The 20,526-nt window shown below is 37.2% G+C and overlaps 1 protein-coding gene across 4 annotated transcripts in view; it reads right to left on the bottom strand.

The window, feature by feature from the left end:
• Positions 1-20,526, bottom strand: part of KANSL1 (KAT8 regulatory NSL complex subunit 1) — a 158,342-nt gene that overhangs the window by 28,758 nt on the left and 109,058 nt on the right. For all 4 annotated transcript variants that reach the window (XM_074320695.1, XM_074320694.1, XM_019732940.2 and 1 more), the window contains 3 exons: positions 16,736-16,840; positions 4,303-4,415; positions 3,254-3,449 (listed from right to left, as the gene is read on the bottom strand). In XM_074320695.1, the coding sequence (XP_074176796.1) occupies positions 3,254-3,449; positions 4,303-4,415; positions 16,736-16,840 (414 nt within the window). The remainder of the gene's footprint in view (positions 1-3,253; positions 3,450-4,302; positions 4,416-16,735; positions 16,841-20,526) is intronic.

Raw genomic sequence — 20,526 nt, forward strand, 5'->3', positions numbered from 1 at the left:
ACTGCTGTCAGTCTTTCTTTCTGTCTCCGGTCTCTTTTGTGCCCATCCACTCCAACATAAACTATCTCCAGATTTATCTACTAAAAAACAGCTTATGACACTTCACTGCTCAAAACTCTAAAATTCTCTAAAATCTAGAGAATAAAGCCAAATCAACATTTGGGCATCCAAAGACTTTCATTATTACTGACAGGTCTTATTCCCATTTATTTCCAATAAGACCTATCTTACAGAACCCTTTTTGTTTTAGTCACTGATTGTAAGATACCAGTGACATAAAAACAGCCTTTTAGGTCAAAAAGAGATGTGTTACTACACTAAAAGCACACCTCAATTGGAAGATACATTTCATAATTTCAGAAATTCTGGTAAAACTTGATTGAATAAAATTCCAGCCATGATTCAAGTAAGATAAGTCTGGTTAAAAAAAAACCACAAAACACATAGTAACTGAATGAGCTCCCTAAATTGAGCTTTATATTTGATTCTGGAATGCAGCAGATAATTCAGAATGTAGGTAAGCAATAATATTGACATTAAATATTTGTTTTTTTACATTTCATACTCTGGTAAATATACTAGTACCCACCTTTCTTGGGAGGGTAAGGAGGGTGAGGGGGGAACGAATTACAAAGGTAATTTGAATTAATCCAGAAATATGCAGTTCCTAAGATTCTCTTTTCTTCACAAACCTGAAAGCAAATCTTAAGAACAAATGCGAACTTATTGCCATTTACCAGTATCAGAAAATGATTTATCTGTTAACTTCTTTGCTATCTATTTCTGCCACTAGGAAGTAAGCTATGTGAGGGCAAGACTTCTGTTCATCAATGAAACCCAGGTGACCTGAAAAATACATGAAACATAGTGGGCACTCAAAAATATTGCTGAATAAATCTGCTTGGCAAATCCATCACCTCAAGATGACAGAAGACAAGGTGCTTGCTCAACAGCAAGTATTACTGACATTCATGCAGTCAACAGAGAATGGCCTTCGTCTCCAACTCTGGCAGAACTTCAGCAAATGGTTTATTTCCCAAACTCAATTTACTTCTTTGTCTTATTTTCCATGCAGCTTACTTTTGCATATGTCAGGATGATTCTGTTAGAAACTGGCATTGGAACCAAAGGGTCTTTAGTGTGTTCTGTATATCTCCTTGTCTCAACTGTCTTTCAAAAATTTCTATGTACCTTCAAAAGCACTTCAGTTTTTAGGCATGGATCAGAAGCAGCTACTGTCAATACGAACAAGTAAGGTTTGCTACTTCACAGACAAACAGGAAAAAAATCCAGGAAGCCACCTTATACTTAAGAAATTTTTTATAACATCCTTAGATGTCATGACACAGTGGCTAGCAAAGAGCCAAAACAAAGGACACTATTACCCATGACGTTTTTTGTTTTGGTTAAAAGCATCAAGGCATGACCAAAAACTACTTTCTTATACTTGACAGTAATATATTGTTTTCTAGCTTTCCCAGTATCAACTCTTCAACCTGAGAAAATAATTTAGACTTATATGACTATTAATTTAAAAAAATGAGACTCAAATGTCAATGAGAAACCTGCCAAATATCTTATTCTTTTCCTTTCTGGTATTTTGGTAATTCAGGCAATCTGCAGAATAAACAAGAGAAATGGTACACTAATAGTTTATTTTCACTTATAATATTTTCCCCTAAAAATAGATCATGGCAACAGTATGCAGTCCAAATGCATACTGTAACAAAACAAACCAAGTACTGAAAATCCACTGTCCAAGTATTAATCGTTGCAACAATTCTCTCCTCTCCACTCTCGTCATTAGTATTCTCATCAGCAAACACATTGCAAAGCTCTATCTTAAGAAAGATTCCCCTTCAAACGGGGTTTCTCTGCTCTCCTTTACAGAAACAGTCTTTGAACGCATCATCTATAATGGTTTCCTCAGTCCCTTCCCTCTCCTCCTCTCCTGAACCCACTCCAATCAAAATGTCACTCTTCTCTCTCTAACGAAACTGTTCCCAAGTCTCCAACAACCTTGGCCCCACCAAATCCAATGTCAATTCTCAGTTTTTCTCTAACTCGACCTGTCTGCTGCATCTAACACAGCTGACCATTCCCTCCTCTCTGAAACACTTTCTTCACTTGTGTTCCACATACCAGACTCTTAGTTTCCTTTCTACTTCACTAGTCATTGCTTCTGCGTCTCTTCCTTATCTTTATCTCCAAGCCGTGGAATGCCTCAAGGCTTAAATTCCAACTGTGCTCCCCAGCATTCCCCATTCCTTTCCTCTGCTGCATTTTTCTCCCCAGCACTTAACATTGTAAGATACACTGTATACTTCGTTTATTGTTTTATTTTCTGTCCCACCCACTAGTCTTTCAATGAGGTTAAGGATTTTTGTCTGTTTTTGTTTAGTGTATTCCCAGTGCATAGAACAGATCTAGCTCATTGTAGGAACCCAATAAATATTTGCTGAACAACTAAATGAATGAACAGAACCAAAAGTAATTAAAAATAATAGCCACTTTGTACTCCAATAAGAAGTTACATACATTTCATCTAACCCTCAAATAACCCTATGAGATCTCTGAGGCTGGGAGGGTGGACGGGCTTTTAATATGCTCCGAATCACAGAACTATTAAGTGGTAATGCCTGATTCAAACCCAAACTTATGCGCTGTACAGTCAGTGCTCCTGACAACTACATGGCGTTCATTTTACTGTTTTCATTGGTTTTGGAATAAATCCAACTGTGCTATTTGAAGAGTCGGCAATCAAAAGTTTCCTACAGTTGTGAATTAATCTCCACTTTCTCTGTGAAGACAAACATTCATTTAGTAACATCAATTTAGAAATTCTAATGGAGATTCTTATTTAAAAGGAAAGCATTCCACTGCCATTTTTAGTGGTAAGAGTACAAGTGAGAAGGCATATCACTCTCCTTCAAAGTGTTAACGGCAACATTTAATCATCTTCTCTCCCATTTCTATTAAAAAGCTCAAGCCAATAGTTTCCAAACCTGGCTGAAGAGTAATTTAGGAGCTTTTTGTTTTTTGAAAACAGGATTCCCAGGCCTAACCCCAGAGCAACTGAATCAGAATCTCTAGGAAACAGGGTTCAGGAGCCTAGTAGTTTTTAAAGCTCCCCAGGAAACTCTGGTGGTTAGCCAAGTTTGGAAAACACTAGTTAAACGAACCAAAGTTGGCAAGAGCCTATCTGAGCATCTGGCTCATGGTTTAACAATGACCAAGTCTCACTGGTACTGACCTTCTTGGAAAGAGGAACGATGCTGTTGGGTCGAACAAGTCTCCGTTTCTTACAGCTCAGTACAGGACGTGTTCGGGCTGCCACACAGGTGCCATCAGTCGACGAAGAAACTAGATTCAGTCGCTGCTTTTTATGTAATTGTTCCTCAGCATCAGAGCTGTCAACTGGAATGTGGTCTGCCAGGACAGGCTGGAGACTAGACGAGGAGAAGAGTAACACTCACTTCTCAGGAGATAGAAGGAAACAAAGCCTCTAATACTGGTGCAACCTCCCTACTTGCAAATGTTCACAGACACAAACAAGTATTCTGCGCAGAAGTATTCTGCTGATCTAATGGTGTGTGCAGTGTCTATACTTATTTGTAAGGCTCTGGGTGGACACTGCCTCCATGTCCGAAAAGTGCAAAAGTCAGTAAGTGAACTCAGGCTCTAACAGTGATTAAGTTCTCTTCTATAACAGAAACATGAATAAATAAAGTCTAGAAAATTGCAACTGTTAAGAAAACGATGAATTTTGCAAATGTTAATGACTTGCCTAGAAAGCAGTTCTCCCATGAAACTCAAGTTTTAGGGATACACACACACTGGTCACTTGTAGGGGGGTTCCTTGAACTTTCATAAATAGATTTACAAACTCAGCCTTTATCTGTTCTAGAGGATTTTATGTAAACATTTCTGAGGAATTCTACCAACAGAAGGACCAATCACAATGATTCACAATAACTGTAGGACCTTTTATTTTTCTCCATGCTGTGTCAATTTTAAGCCTCAGAAAGTAAAAGGGAAATACATTTAATTACATGCTAATTAAAATATACTTGCTACAGCAGGAGACAACACAATGTCATTAAGTGATAAGGTTTCCGCCTCTTTAAACCAGTGTTATTAGGTTGGTGCAAAAGTAACTGTGGTTTAAAAGGTTAAAAATAACTGCAAAACCCACAATTACTTTTGCACCAACCGAATAGTTCTGGCTAGGAATAACTAAGAGCCCCAAACTCATCCTTTATATGCCTACTGAATGTAAAAAGTAGAAGAGCTAGAACTCACGTGTTAATAACTCCATTGACAGGTCTCAATGCCCCACAGGACTTGGTAGATGATGAATCTGAAGGATGACCAGAGGCACCATGGTTTTCCAGTGGCTGAGACACAGACTCGACCTGAGTAAGAAAAATAAAAATATACTATCGATAATATTTAACCAACACCACCCAGCCTGAAAAGCAGCACTATTTCATTTAAATGAAACACCTAAAATATCTGATGACCAACTTCAAAGACAAAACTCCTATGACTGAAGAAAAAAGAATTAAGAGAATAAGTTTTTGCTTTGCAGAGAAGAGGAGTGTAGAACCAAAATATTTAGCAGACTAAAAGTATTATGCTCCTACTGACAGGGAAATGACCTAATGACTCCATTGAACAGAAGTTTAGCAAAACAATTACACAGTAAAAGGATCTTCAACTAAGGGTCAAGAAGAATACATACATAAGTTCACTTGTGGAGACAACAAAGAGGAAATTTAAATGTACTTAATTCTGCTTAACTTCACAGTGTAAGCTGGAAGCTTGTTTCCAGAAAACCATACTTTGTTTAAAAATACATGTATATTTTTATGTTAAAGAAATAGGGAAAGAAAAAATCTCAATGAGTAACTAATTACCTAATGCTATCAGGTAGGAACTATCGTCTTTGGACTATACAAATCAAATATATGCTTAGAATATGTAGTAAAATGAAAAAAGGGAGGTGGAAAGAATCTGGAAAAGCTCTAATTTCAATATTTCAAAACAAATTATGTATTTACTAGGCTTATAAGGGATAGAGACAGCCAAGAGATTTCCGTCATATGGGCCCTCTGAGGTACAGGGCAGTAAAGCACACAGATGTAGTTATCCCTTGGCTCTGGGGGTTGTTGGAATACCACAGAGCAGCTGTGGTCCTTACACTTAAAATGACTTGGGGGGTGTCCTGAAATTCTCCTTCCTGTAACTGCTACCGCTGCATATTAAAGTCAATATTTTGAGGCTAAATTCTTTTTACCAGTATTGCTGAATTTCTTTTTGAATTTTACACACCCCAAAGAGAAAATATCAAAGGATCTGCAGACCCGAGAGCAGTTGTAGACAACTATCAAGAAAGGACAACACATTGGGAAAGCTAATTAAAAAGTTTTAATACAAATTATCCAAAAAGATCAAAGTAGTAGAAACAGACAAGATATATACTACAATGAACAAACACTGGGAAAATGTTCTATTTTCCCTGTTAGATGCCCTGTACATCTACTATGGTATCACAAATATCTTGAACAATTATATTGGTCAATGATGCCAAAATTATGGAACATACACACTCATTGCCTTAAATACTACACTAATTTCCTCTTGGAAAGTAAAGGAGTATTAAGAAGCAAGAGTTATAAAGCTGTTCACATCCACTGTCAAAGTATTTTATTCAATCCTCAATATCTACCCTGAAGAAATAACTCAACCAACACACTCCCCAAAATCTAATACTCAAAGGTGGTCATTGCAATTGATATCTATCAATAACCTAAATGTTCAACATCTGGGGCACAGTTATAAATTGTGACCACACCAAATCAGAATACTAAAAATAAGCATAAAGGATATTCTTCCTTTATGTCAGAAGACTATTTAAAGATAAAAAAAAAAAGTCTTCTAATGATTTTGGAAAAGGGTTCAAGTATTTTACATCTAATTTGTGGTGACTAAAAAACGTACATACATAGATAATGAAAAACAGTGTTACAGAGGTAAAACTACTCTGAAATTTTCTTTAGATAATATTTTTACATTAACATAAAGGAACCCACATACCTCCTACTAAATGCTAGTGAATCTTCTATTCAGGGGTAACCCCCAAAACCCAAACAAATATTGTGGTATGACAAAGGACTGGAAAATCAAAAGGATGTAAGCTCCAGGTTGGCATTAACCAGCAGGTGTGACTCCAGGCATGTCACAGCTTTCCTAAGATTTCAGAAGTTCTGGTTAGATGAAGAAGTTTCCTTTAAACATGAAAATGTTGTAACTATGAACTTTCTGCTGGTATCCTGATCTTAAGAACTTCTATCAATTTTACATTCACTTAAAACAACAGGTTTTAGCATTAAATTATGGCAGAGATCTGATTTATGTATCTACATGCTCTACAAGGTGCCATGTTTAAATTAACAGGTTGACTTGCCATTTGATTAAGATTTATTTTGTAAGGATTATGGGGGAATTAACTGCAAGGACACCTGTCAAGACAAAATACTGCCATTCTTTAACAAAAGTTCTTTTCCAAAAAAATTTCTCCTTCTTATAGAAAATCCAAAGAAAAAAAGCACAAATCACCAGTAACCTGACCTACTACAGATAACTACTGTTAATAGCTTGTTTAATATACATATACATATACATATATATATATAAATGCCATTAATCTTCAATGTAAATTCTATTGATTTTCTTAGAAACTCAAAGTTTCCTGGGGGTAGTTCAGTCCCCAAACTAAAACTGAAGTCAACAGGCAAAACATGACTCAGCACAGAAATGTCTGTCAAGGACTCAGAAGCAACAGCAGATGAGCAGGAACGTCCTCAGAGAGACAATGTGCCTGGATTCCAGTTCCAACCATACAAGGAAGAACCAAATGTTCAGGAGGGATGTATCCTGTAATCACACAGACCCAAAAGCAGGGCACTGGGGCACCTATGCTCACCACTCACTCTCAAATGCAAAGAGCTTAAAATATTAACCCCACTCCTCTAACAGTGACCCATCTGGAAAAGAAAAACACAACTCACAAACACATGTAGTTTTACTTAGGGCTCCTTAAATGCATTTATATTGCCTAAAACAAAGTGAACACTCCCTTATCCTACAGTCCGAAAGGCTGCAAAGACAGAGGGTAGGAAAAACGTTCACAAACACTCCACAGATGTTAAATCCACATACTAATTTAAGCTTGATCATACTACGGCAGTAGTTTACATCATTAGTATTTTCAGGAAAACTAAAGCATGACTCAGGCAGCTGGCATCATCCAATGGGAAACTGTAAAAAGGATGAAAAAATTTAAAGCTCTCACATCCAGAAAGAAAGTAGGTGTTATTATAAAGCTTTTCTTGAAATTTTATGTGATGTTCAGATACACTCTGAGGGAACATGCATCCCACAGCCAAACAGCTCAAGTGGTAGCAAAGTGCTTCTGTAATCCCCCCCTTTTCCAAGGCAAAGAAAGCCCCAGAGGATTTTATCTTTGGGGCAATCTTAAAGATTGCAAGCAGGTTACTGAAGTGATTTTTTTCCCTGACTGAAGGGGCCAGGTGTACTGAATAAAAAGATAAACACAGCAATGAGATTCAGATTTGTTATTCATATAAAGCAGGCATCTGAATCATTACTCCACCCTCTTGGCCAGACCAATTAAGTGTGACAAAGAGCCCTTAAAGAAAAGCTAGATTAAATTAAGGTTTTACAGGGTAGATTTCTCTGGGGTCTAAGAACCCATGTCCACTGGATTTATTTTACTGAAAAGCAAAGTAAAGGGGTAAAAACCCAAAGGCACATACTTAAAAACAATAAAATTAAACTCTACCCTGCAAGGTATGTGTGTATCTTTACTTTTTAGTCAGTCAATTAATGCCACACCACAACTGCTTCAAATATTTTCTTAAATGCACCACATTGTTTGTCTAGAAAACTTAACAGACGAGTTTTAGTTAGTTACTGCCCTTCCTGACAAACATTATCGAAATGGAAATAAATGGCTAACTGGTGTACAGAATTCAACTTTTATTCCTAGGTCAAAATAAGTTAGTTTTTAACTTTATATGAATTGTTTCACGTTGCAAACTCCCCATCTCAATGACACTCAGCATAGTCCTGTTTAAAATCACCAAAATACTGCTGGTCCCCAAACAGGATACCAGTCATTTCAATTAACTAGCACCATGGCCAGGAATTGTACTAAACTGGGAGCAGAATGTTCTGAAAATTCCACTTCCACCAAGTTACTTACCTAGGCTTCAATTTCTGCATATGTAAAATGGGATTATGTGCCTTAGTTTCCTATGTCTCTATGTTGAGGCTAAACGAAAATCTGTATAATTATGAAATCAATTTTGAATTATTCATTTTAAAAGTTTCAATTAGCATAACATTGTTGCAGGTCCAAAGGCTACTTAACTGACACCTAAGATTTATATTCACCAACACTGTTGAAAATATGCATCTAGACGCTAAAGAAATACAGTAATTGAAAAATTAGTCTTATAAATTCTTATTGCTCAACTTACTTATCCACGGCCCAATTTGTTTTAAAAGTCTTAATTGGTCAGTGTTTTTTGTAATACTGTGAATCAAATATTCCCCCACCAGTATCTATCCCTCTACTCTCTATCTTAAAACCCTCACTGGGCCAATGCAAGACTCGAGGAAAAGAACATTGTTCCTGCTTAACCAACGGTAGGAAGATTATACCCAGAATTGTTTAAAAAGAAAAACCAGTCACATTTTTAGCACGCTTTCTTCTGAGAAAGCATTAGTCCTTCACTTAACGTTCACTTGTTATCCCCATCACTTCCAGTGAGGAAAGGGTAAAAGAATGAGGCTTATTTTACAAATAGAAGCAAACACGAATAATGAAGTCATTTGTCAAAAGCCAGAGGCAATGCTTTTGCTAAAACAAAACAAAAACCTCAATTTCAAATTTAGCCTTTAAAAAAATATTTACCCAGTAATTAATTACCTTTCCTGTAAGAAAGGAGATGTAAGAAAATATACACTTATTGGCTCATTTGTGCAAAAGAAATATAGGCAGGATAATCCAAAAAGTAATGAAATTGGCTGTGTACAGGTGGTGGGAACAGGACGGAACAAAGTGGGAAATGAGGACAGGGTAGTAGGGATGACAGCCTTTTGCACAGCGATGAGCCTTAGAACTGCAGTAAAGTTTCACATACTCAAAAAATAAGTAAGAAAGATCAACTATTGTGTGTGCATGTGTGGGGGAACACAAGAAGTGGGATACTGTAGTAAACAACCTAACTGTATTACAAAACAATTACATACACTGACAGGAGTGAGGAAGAAAGAACTAACCTAAGTACAACTTCAGAAAACAGTTATTTTGACTGTATGTTATAGGACTGACAGACTGTACACAATATTGTGCTCTGGTAGGTAAATATTTCTCACAGGAGTGTGAGTTGGCAATTATGAAACTACTTTATGTGGTACCAGGATTAATCAAGTAGGTATCAATAAGGAAGGAGGAAGGCTCTGGTGTTAGTACTGGTATTACTATGAACTCGTGGTTTTACATACACAGGTGGGTAGACAATGAAATACAGATGTCTGTGTATATGCATGTGATAGCATATTCTTACATATTGTTTAGCTTTGTCTGACACCAAGTAGCAAGAAGCACAACTAGTACCCACATCTTGGTTTCGAAATCCTGTTCTCCAACAAAATGAATCTGGAACATTTTCTGATGCCAGGAAGTGAATGCTCAAAAAATGAGGGGGCATGTTGAAAGGACAGAGGAGCTAGTCTGAAGGAGGTCCCAATGCCAAAAGCTGAGGCAACTAGAGCAAATGAATGAATGATAGTAACAGATTATAATCTATAAAATAAATATTCATGAATCCATTCTGACATAAAGAATGGAATGACTACATAAACAAATAATAAGGGAGAAAAAGACAACTCTTCCTACCAGAATTCTAACTAATAAATATAAAAATTAGAAAATCCCCATTTAGTAAACACAACAGTAATAACTGTTACAGCCAAAAACCACCAGTGGATAATAAAATTGTGGACTGTAGTATAATGAGCAACAGAATATTACATATTATCTCCCCAAGAGATAGTCATTGGTTACAAAGGGAGAAATACTAACAGTGGAGAAACCTGGCAGGCACCACCTTAACCAAGTGAAAAAAGCTTTCACTTCCAACATCATGTGCCCCCGCAATATAGTGCACCAAGAAGGGCGCAGTTAATCACTTTTGTGGTATTACTGCAAAAAAATGCATAACCTCTAATAATGAGAAAACATTGGGCAACTCCAATTTGAGGAACATTATACAAAATAACGGACCAGCACTCGTGTCAAGGTCATGAAAGACAAAGAGTGAGGGATTCTCACAGATTGGAGGAGACCAAAAGAGAGATAACTACTAAAAGCCATGAGGGATTTTGGACCAAAACACGGACATTAGAAAAATGACATTCAAACAAAATCTGTATAGTTTCGTATCAATGCTAATTCCTGACTTTGATCAGTGCATGTCAGTAACGCAAGCTGTTAACACGAGGGGAAGCTGGGTGAAGGATATGTGCGGACTGTGTGTATTACGTTTGCAACTTTTATGTAAGTCTCAAGTCATTTTTAAAAAATATTTTTAAAAAGAACAAAGAAATATTTACTCAGTAATAATAAAGCAAATCATTCACACACAAATGTTATCAGTCTACAGCTTCCTGTCACCTACAGGGTCAAGTATAAGCTCATTAAGACAATTACAAAATCCATTATGAACTGGCCCAATCATCCAATACTCCATCACAGAAAAGTATTTGCAGTTCCTTGATAATGCCAGGCTCTCTCTCTCTCAAGCCTCTTTTACATTATACACGCAGTACCCTCCTGCTGAAACTCACTCCCCAGCCCATCCTGCAGCAAGCCCACAGAACTCACCGCTAAGTACATCTTTCCCTAGGCAGCTACCTTTCCTGAAGTCCCCTATTAGATGAACTGAGAATTCTTTCCCCCTAAATTCCCATTATATGCCTGTTGGAAAAATATGAACCCTTCAAGGGAAGAGATACCTGGAACTGCTGATAGGTGTTTCCTAGACAAGCAGTGCAGTACGAAACGAGTTTTTACCAAGTATTTATTATGGACCAAACACTGTTACGTGTAAGCACATTACACTTATTCTACAGTTAATTATCAGCAACCCTAAAGAGGTAGGTAGAGCCCAAGTCTTAACCAGGGTCCTTTAGGCAGATATGTTATGGAAATTCAACACCAAGAGTGACCTGGAATGTAGACTTGGGTGATTGTGATGTGTCAGTGCAGGTTCACAAGTTGTAACAAAGGTACCACTATGGTGAGGAATGTTGACCTTGGGTTGAGACTAGCATGTGTGGGGCAGGGGTATGTGAGAAATCTCTGCACTTTCTGCTCAATTTTGCTGTCTAACTTAAACTACTCAAAAAAATAAACAAACCCTTAATTTTAAAAAATCAAATACATTAATATTTCTGCTTCGAAAAGTATGGTTAACTAAAAACATAAACAGTCTTATATCACTTCAGGTCAAATTTTGCCATGAAATGAGTTTGATGCAGAACTTGGGGGGAAAAAAATACTAGTTTTGGTTCTCAGAGATGTTTGGATTTTGGAAATGCAGGTAAGCGACTAAGGACTTGTATTATTATTCCTACTTTACAAACGAAAAGTATGGCAAGTGTGGGAGGAATAGTGTTCTACAAATGTCAGTCGGATCAAGGTAGTAGGTAGTGTTTGGATCTCTTACAATCGCACTAATTTTTTTTGTTTATAGTCATTCTATCAATTATGGAGAAGTGCTAAAATTTCCAAATATGGTTATGGATTTTTTCTGTTGCTTTTGTGCTTCATGTATCTGAAGCATCCACTTTTATGACTGCTTTCTTGATAAATTGACCCTTTTATCATTGTAAAATGTCTTCCTTTATCGCTGGTAATACTTCTTGTCTTAAAAATGATTTTGCTGATATTAATATACCCACAAGAGCTTTCTTATGCTTACTGTTTATAAAATATATCTTTTCCTGTCCTTTTGTTCTTCATAGATCTGAGTTTCCAATTGGCATTATTTGCATTCAACCTGAACAAATTCAAGTACAGATATTCTGTCAACATATTCCCTCAGCTTTTCTTTATATAAAAATGACTTTATTTCATCTTAATTTTTAAAGAAAAAATGTTTTTGCTGTTACAGAATGTTGAGTGGCAACCCCCGCATTTTAAATGTCATTTCATTGTTTTGTGCCCTCCATTGTTTCTCATAAGAAGTCACCAATCCTTATCAATATTCTCTTATATGAAGTATGAGTGTATCTTCCTTCCTCCTTACTTCCAAGATTTTCTTCACCTAATTTTTAGCACTTTTTCTCATATTTACTATTCTGATTCTTGAATCTGTAAATTGGTCTTTTTCATTTAAACATCCAGTGATTATTTCAAACTTTTCCCCCTGTACCATTCTCTCTCTTCTCCTTCTGGAATTTGAACTATATGTTTTTACAATTTCCTCAGGACTATGTTTATTTCTGAACATTTTTATGTTCAGTCTTTCTGTTCTTTAGAATGAGTAATTTCTACTCATCTGTTCTCATGTTCACTGACCCTTTCTTCTGTAGTTTTCAATCTGCTATTAAGTAAATTTTTTATTCGGATAGTGAACTTTTCAATTCTACAATTTTTGTTCTACGAGTTCCATTTGATTTAGTTTTCACCTCTCTGCTGAGATTTCTCCCATGTTTGCACATTATCCTTAAATATTTTTATAAAGTACCTTTAAGTCCTTATTTCCTAATTCCATCCTCTGAGTCATTTCAGGATGATTTCCCAACTGAATACCTTTTTCTCATGACTGAGGGTCCCTTTTTTTGTTTATTGATATGTTTAATAAATTTTAATTGTATACCGACATTGTATACATGGTATGCTGTAGAGAATCCAGTCAGTGACCTTTCCCTGAAGCGTGTTGATTTTTGCTCTAGCAGGCAAATTTCTAATTGGTTAGAAACCAACTGAATCTTGACTTTGTGGAGCTGGTTTTATGCTTTCATAGAAACATATTGGAGTCTATTTTTTTTTAATCTTTCCTTAATCCTGCGAGCCCCACGGTCCTGAGAAAGTCTTTAACTCCTAAAGCACGAGTCTTCTTTGGTCAATGTTAGGCCCAAGGTATTTACCAAGTCTTGCTGGGATTCAAACTCCAAATTCTGTCTTCCCTGCAGCAGACAGTGACTTCATTGTCTGCTCAGCTTTCTGACTACCAACTGTTGCTTTCTACTAAGCTCTGTGAAATCTTCCCTGAACATGTGCAGCTCAGGGTTAGCTCAAGATCTGAGAGGGATTTATGTAGATTGTGGAGCCATGTGCACAACCCCCACACACACTTCTTTGACAATATTCCCTCCCTCAATTTCTAGGTACTTGGCAGCTGTGAACTCCCTCCTCTGACAAGATACAAGCCAATGAGATTGTGACTCTCTCTTGAGTTCTAGATACTGTGTGCCACATGGACTGAAGAGGCCCTCATCTCTGAAAATATTTTTTGTCTGAAATTTTGACTTTTTTGGCAATTTTGAAACGCATTCTTCATCTACCTAGTAACATGCTGAGGTTCCAAGTTAGATCTTTTTGCTCATTACTCTGTCTTAATTGGGGAAAAGGGGACTACTGTTTATTCAAGAGAGGGAAGAGCAAGGAGGAAGAAGAGGTAAAGGGTATGTTTCTCAACACGAGAACAATTCTCAAAAGCTTTTTACATTCCCTCTTCGCAGGAAACACACCCTCTTTGTTCAGAAGGCTTTTTATTTCATATCAGAATTTATTAGTGCAATTTATCAGTAGCTATAAAGCCAGAGGTCCTTAGTTTCTCTCTACATACTCTTACCTTTAAAACTGCCTTTGAGTTAGAAGTCAGATTGAAGGAGTTTTAAGCGGGGGGAGGGGAGAGGGGTGATGCCTCCTTAGATTTTCCTTTCCTCTCCCCCCACTACTCCATAAAAACACAATCCATTTCTCCATCTCAGGGATATTCTTTGCTTGTCTACATGGCTCAAAAAGGGCTTGCCCATACATCCAAATTAATCCAGTGTTTTTGATCACAGGTTGGATCCCTTTAGAAAACTTAGTTTCATCAATATCTGTACTGTGCTTATAACCAAAGCAGATACACACACACACACGTTCTGTTTAAAAAACAGTCATTCAATTTGGAAATAAGGCAAAAAGATGATTATGTGTCCTTTCAGTGTAACACTGGAACATTATCTAACGGGCCCACCTAAGGGTCATGAGACTCTCGGTATTTAACTTTGTTTTACTTACTATTTATAATTGATTAGCACCCAGATGCCTTAAGTTGGATGTTTATTTTTAGAAAATTAATGAGCTAAAATAAAATAGATTTGGTCTAGTTGAAAACATAACTCCAAAGATTATGCCTTTATTATTCTGTAGGATATTAATAAGGTTTGTCTGCTACTGAGTAATCTTATGCCAGCACTCTTCCTTTCAATGACCACATATACAAATCAGTATCTGGTATCAAGATACTGTTACGAGTTCTGCCACCATCATGATTCCCACTTTAATCAGGTATTATATATTTCTTTGAGAATTATGTCTAACTACTTTAAACTATATTGTGACAGTTTAAAAAAATCCTGTTTTTTTCCAATCCCAGTGAGTTTCAGAAATGAAAATACAAAAATAAACACAGCAAAAAATACCCGACCTAATTTTTGAATCACATTTCTATTTTGGAAAAAATGGAGAACAGGGTAGTTAAATGTGCACATGAAAATGTACAACTGCCTCTGTCAAGTGTGACCTAAGATTTTTAAAAGCAAAATTGAGAAGACAAAATACAAATCACTTTTCAAAAGAGCTAGATGGATAACAAAAAGGCAAATTAAATAGTGCCCTCCTATAATGAAAAACTTTTCCTGGAAACTGACATATTAGGCACATTTAAAAAATGATGAAGTTCCTTAATATCTTTTAAGGAATATACGCTTTGCAGCCCACCCACCAATATAATAAACAATGGAAATGTACTGCCTTCTGTTTGCCTTTCTGTTTCCTTCAGAAAGTAAGACACTTTCTGAAGATTTTTCAGAAAGCATGTTTAATTCATGAGAAAGGGAGAGGTTAACCTCTCTCCTTTCTGTATATAGTGACAGAGTATACTTGTTTTCATAAGGTTAATTTACTTTACTGAATCAAAAAAGCATTCTATTGTACAACGGAGAAACTACCGTGAGCATCACAACAAGGAATGAGAAAGATGGTCCCGACCTTCCAAAATCTTACAATTTAGTATGTGTCATGCACACGCAAGTGAATGGTGGGTAGAGAAAGGGACACGGCCCTAAGAAGTATGTGCACACGCACATACTGCATGTTTATAAATATAACAAGAATCAATAACACAGTAAGACTGTTATGTTCTATCCTTCACAAGTGCTGACTGAGGTGAGAAAAAACACAACTAAAGGAGATTACCTGAAAATTTTTGGAAGCCCTAAATACTGTACACAAATATATAAATATATACAAAACTTACTCTGTATCACATATACCTTAAGTTTCATGTTGCCTGTAATTATTATACCGCCAGGTGACCTTCCAACTTATCCATGTTTTATCTCTCACTGGTAACAAATTTATTTTATCTTGGCTTAATGCAATCACTAAAAGTTTCACAAACAACTGTAAAAAATTCCATAGACTCACATCATGAATTGAATAGTGGCAATATTTGGCCTTCTGGTCTTATTTATTTAAAACTACTTTTCAGTTAAGAACTATCGATCTCTGAATGTCTTTGCATCTATCCCTACATCAGAGGCTTGTTTTCTTTAAGCTCTCTCATTAGGAAAGTCCGTTTCCACCATGTCATATGAGTTTCTGCTAACAATGGTAATGATAAAGGATAACAAGCTTTGCTGATCTGCAGATGCAAGGAGACTAGCTGGTTTAACCCACAATTTAAAGAGCCAGCATTGCTCACTAACTCCCAAACAATTGTCATGGAACCTTGGAATTTCTTTTAAAAAATGACAAAATCAAGAAATGCTAATATTTATAAAAGCCAGTGACTTTCTAGGTAAAGTAAAAAAGTGATCTTGGAATTCAGAAGCAAAAGAAATTAATCTTGGTGTTGAGAGAAACAGGAAAAAGGAAGGAATCATGAAGAGGGAGGTCTGAGCTAAGTTCTAAGGATCCAGAAGATTACAGAAAATGACAGCTCTGTCCTCATTAAAGGGAGCAACTCACAGAAAACATTTTCAACATCTTTGTGAGTTAAACCTCTAGTCCAACCTTTTCATTTCATAGTGGCCCTGAAAGGTTACCTTACTTGTCAAAGGTGCCAGAGCCATGCGTTCTCCTGATTCCCAGTAATACTCCTTAATGCCACAATGCTCTGGCTATGTTGTCCTGAGTCAGGAGCTGCTTTTGAATTCTTGAGGTCAGCTACACAGCTGCAGAAGGGGCCCTGTACTGCCTTACTCAGGAATTCAGATCTTGAAATGCCAAAAGTGATAAAAGGGGACACAGTACCCTTCCTTCAGCCAATGCAAGGATCCTAGTTACAGAGAATAAACTGTGTGCTGATGTTACACCCTGAATTCTTACTCACTTCCCCTTTTCTGTGTTTATACTCACCAACTTATCATTTCCATGATCTGTCTTCACCTCAGAACTAAGTGGAAGAAGTAAGTCTGTTGCTGTGTGGTCTGGAGAAGGCGCCTCCCCAAGAACTATCAACCCCTGCAGGACAGAGAGAAAACAGCACAAGTGAGTGGTACTGCAAGTTACAAATTTAACTTAGGAGATGTTTAGAGACAGGGGACAGGTTTATCACAGGACTGTTCCCTCATCCTATGCTTTCCCAAGAGTTATTTCGACAAAAAGCCTAGCAGTAGCCATGAGTAAGGCCTAAGACTCAGACCCAAGCTTCCCTTTTCTTCCACTCGAATGCTCTGACCTACATGGCTTGTTACCACTTAGCATCTTTTATCCTTATCTTCTAGATCTGGAATCTCTATCAGAGTATGGTATTTTATGCTATAGTACCAACTAGAGTACATGGTATTAACAGCAGCAATGTAGGCTTTTTATTTAGTTAACTTGATCACAAATGTGGCTTAAGGATTACCAAACTGGAAGTGCTACAATTATAAATAATGAGCTAAGACAAATAATGAGCAACCAAACTACTGGGTGAAACAAAGGTGGAACAGTCCCTATAACATATTACAAACCAAGAGCTATTTTAAAAAAAACTGTTCCAAAGGCACCTGCTTCTCATAAGCATAAATATTACTCCAGATTAGTTTCCTGCTTGACAATTCAAATTCAGATCTTGGAAATAAAATTCGATCCAGGAAATGAAAAAAATTTTAAAAAGTAGAACAAATTTACATGACTCTACAAATCCTCTCCACAGTCAGCATGGGCCCAGCTTGGTAAAGGCAGAAGTTAGCTTACTATGAAAAACAAACAAAAACAAAAACCCACACACATGAATCCCCCCCGAATTCAAGTAAAGGTGACCATCAGGTTAACAGAAAGACTGGGATACAAGTGACCAGGCTTTGTGTCTTTGGTTATCTTTTTCTGGTCTAGAAAATAAGGAGATCGGACTGGTAAGAAGCTCTTAACAGAAACTTTGTATTAGAATCGCCTGGGGGAAGGTATCAAACTATACCTACCTCAGGTCCAACATCAATTCTACTCAGAATTTCAGGAGGGAGGGGATGGATAAACTAGGCTTTTAAATAACTCCCCTGGTAAATCCTAATGCAAGCTCTAAACTGAAAAATACTAGCCTCAATCAGTCTTCACACAGCATCAGAATCCCCCAGAAAACATTCCAAAATATCGATCGCAGGGCCTAGAGATTTTGATTGTATCAATTGGAGCTCCCGAGGCTGTTATGATACAGGCTCTTACGAGCCAGAACCAGACGACCCATCCCTGGGTTCCTTTCTAACTCAAAAAGAGAAGGAAAGGGTTGGGTGGGGGGCATTCAGAAAGGACAATGAAATTTTACCTCAGTTAAAAAGAAAAGAAAATGGAAAACACCGTTTTCCCCTGACAGCAAGAGAAACAACATTTACTTATTCTGGAATAAGACTACACCCAAGCCTATGTAGAAAATGAATGGAGTGCCCCAGAAAAGAGGCAAAGGTCATCAACTAAGAAACGTTTGGCCTAGCCCTCAAAATGAGGCTTCTCTGACTAAAAGAACTTCTGCTGCTAAATATTTTGTTGCCTCAATCACGAGCATAAGGTAGACCTCACAAACTTTACCATTTCGAAGTAAAAACTATTTGTAAAAAGCAGCTATCTTGCACACTATTCCATTCTCAAAATACTGCATTCAACATTTTCCCTGCTTATCAGCCTAACCCACCTCATTTCCTGTATACAACTAGCCCACTCATCCTGTCATTCAAAGTCCCCAATCTGTCCCCACCTTAATTATCTATTTCCAACTACTTTATCCAAATATTGTTACAGTTAATACCAATCTCATTATCTCCTAGAAAATGTATGAATATATATGAAGTTGTTACTGTGGAGAGGTGGGTTATTACAAAGTAGTATGTAAATAAATGCAATTAAAGGTTACAATACTACCTGGGGTCTTATGCTTTTGTTCATATTGATTCTGCCCCTTTCCTATATTTATCCAAAATGTCATTTGTCCTTTCAAAGAGCTTGTCAAATCAAAGTCCCATCTCCTCCCACCTCAGTCCCTGGCTAACTGAGCCCCTACTTGTTTTATCCACATTGCCAAGCTTCCTAAAGTATCAGGATTGCATCTTACCTTCTGTGTATTTAAATCTCATTTCCAGAGAAGAACTCTAGGCCAATTTATTTATTTCATTTATTGTTGCATCAATTTGCTGTTGAAATGTAAGCTCCCTGAAGACAGACAAAGCACATTGGAACCCTCCATATTCCCTAGCAGAATCATACAGCAAGAAAAGAAATGTAACAATCATCTTTTGAGTTTTTAACGTTAAAAATCTTTTTTGGCTTGACCACGAAAACATTAAGTTTATAATAAGCAGAGCCGGGGCCTAAATAAATCCAACTTTTAGGTATAAAGTTACTCCCTCAATTTTTTTTAGGTAAGAAGTCAGCATACAACAGTCAATGTTTCCAAATGAAATTTTTTTTCCTTAAACTATTAAGTAATTTCTAAAAACACCTCTCAGAGACTAAAAAGACAACCTCCCAAGAAAGCTTTAGAAGATTTGGTAGGGACCATTTACTCTCCAGTCATTTTGCAGACCAGTGTGATGGAGGTCAAATGTCATGTCAACAGGCCAATCCAGGGCGGAACTAGGGCTAAAGGCTGGGTCGAACTCCTCTTCTGCGCTTCCTTTCATTCATTCAAATCAAGCCATAATCTATCCATTCATCCACATTTTTTAGATGCTCAAGATACAGGAGAGACACATCCTTTCCCCTCCCCCTTCCACCCCATATCAAACCCATCCCTGAAAATGCTTAGAATCTAATACTGGTGCAAAGATAGACAATAAACAATATAAGTAAATTTTATGTAGTACATTAGAGAGTGTTAAATACTAAAGAGAAACAATAAAGGACAGTGAGAGGATTAGAAATAGGAGTGAGCACTATCTCACATTAGGCAGTTTAGGTAAATTGCACTGGGGTGATACTCAAGCAAATATTTGAAAAAAGAAAAAAAATGTGGGCACTAACTTGGAGACATCTGGGGGAAGAGCTAATGTAAAAGTTTCAAGGCTGGAACAAGCGTGATGATTTTAAGAACTGTAAGGAATTCAGCTGGCTGCAGTAGAATGAGTAGTTTGTGGTAGGAGCTCAACTCATAAAGGGTGGGTGGGGTAATCTTGCAGGGCCTTGTAACTCGTGAGTATTTCGGCTTTTATTCTTAGATGGGAACTCACTGAAGAGTTTCAAGCAGGAGGAAACAACCTCACTTATGGTTTATAAGGATCAATCTAGCAATTGTGTTAACACGAAGACTAGTGAGTGGTAAAGGGAGAAGCAGAAAATACAGTTGCTTGGACCAAAGTGATTGGATATATATATTTGAAGACAGAATCAATCAGATACGCAAATATGCTTCTTGAGATGTGAGCGAAGGGAGTCAGAGACCCAGCCAAGGTTTCAGGCCTCTGCAACAAGAATGGAGCTCCCACTGAAGATTTACAGAAGTCTACAAGATTACTTAAAACTCCTTAAAATACACTTAATAGCCATGAAAGCAAAGGTTATTATTGGCAAAGAAAACTTCCACTCCACACCTGTCATGGCAACCCCAAGCAGAGTTTCTCCAGCATTCGGGGTTTACACGAGGTCAATTCTGCAAGGCTGTGGCATTAGCCCTCAGTGGCAATAACCTCAGGGCTACTGTATTCTAGAACAGACAGCAACTGGCAGAGGCCAAGGTA

Source organism: Rhinolophus sinicus, linkage group LG15 (assembly GCF_036562045.2).
Source record: "Rhinolophus sinicus isolate RSC01 linkage group LG15, ASM3656204v1, whole genome shotgun sequence".
In the NCBI taxonomy this organism is placed as follows: Eukaryota; Metazoa; Chordata; class Mammalia; order Chiroptera; family Rhinolophidae; genus Rhinolophus; species Rhinolophus sinicus.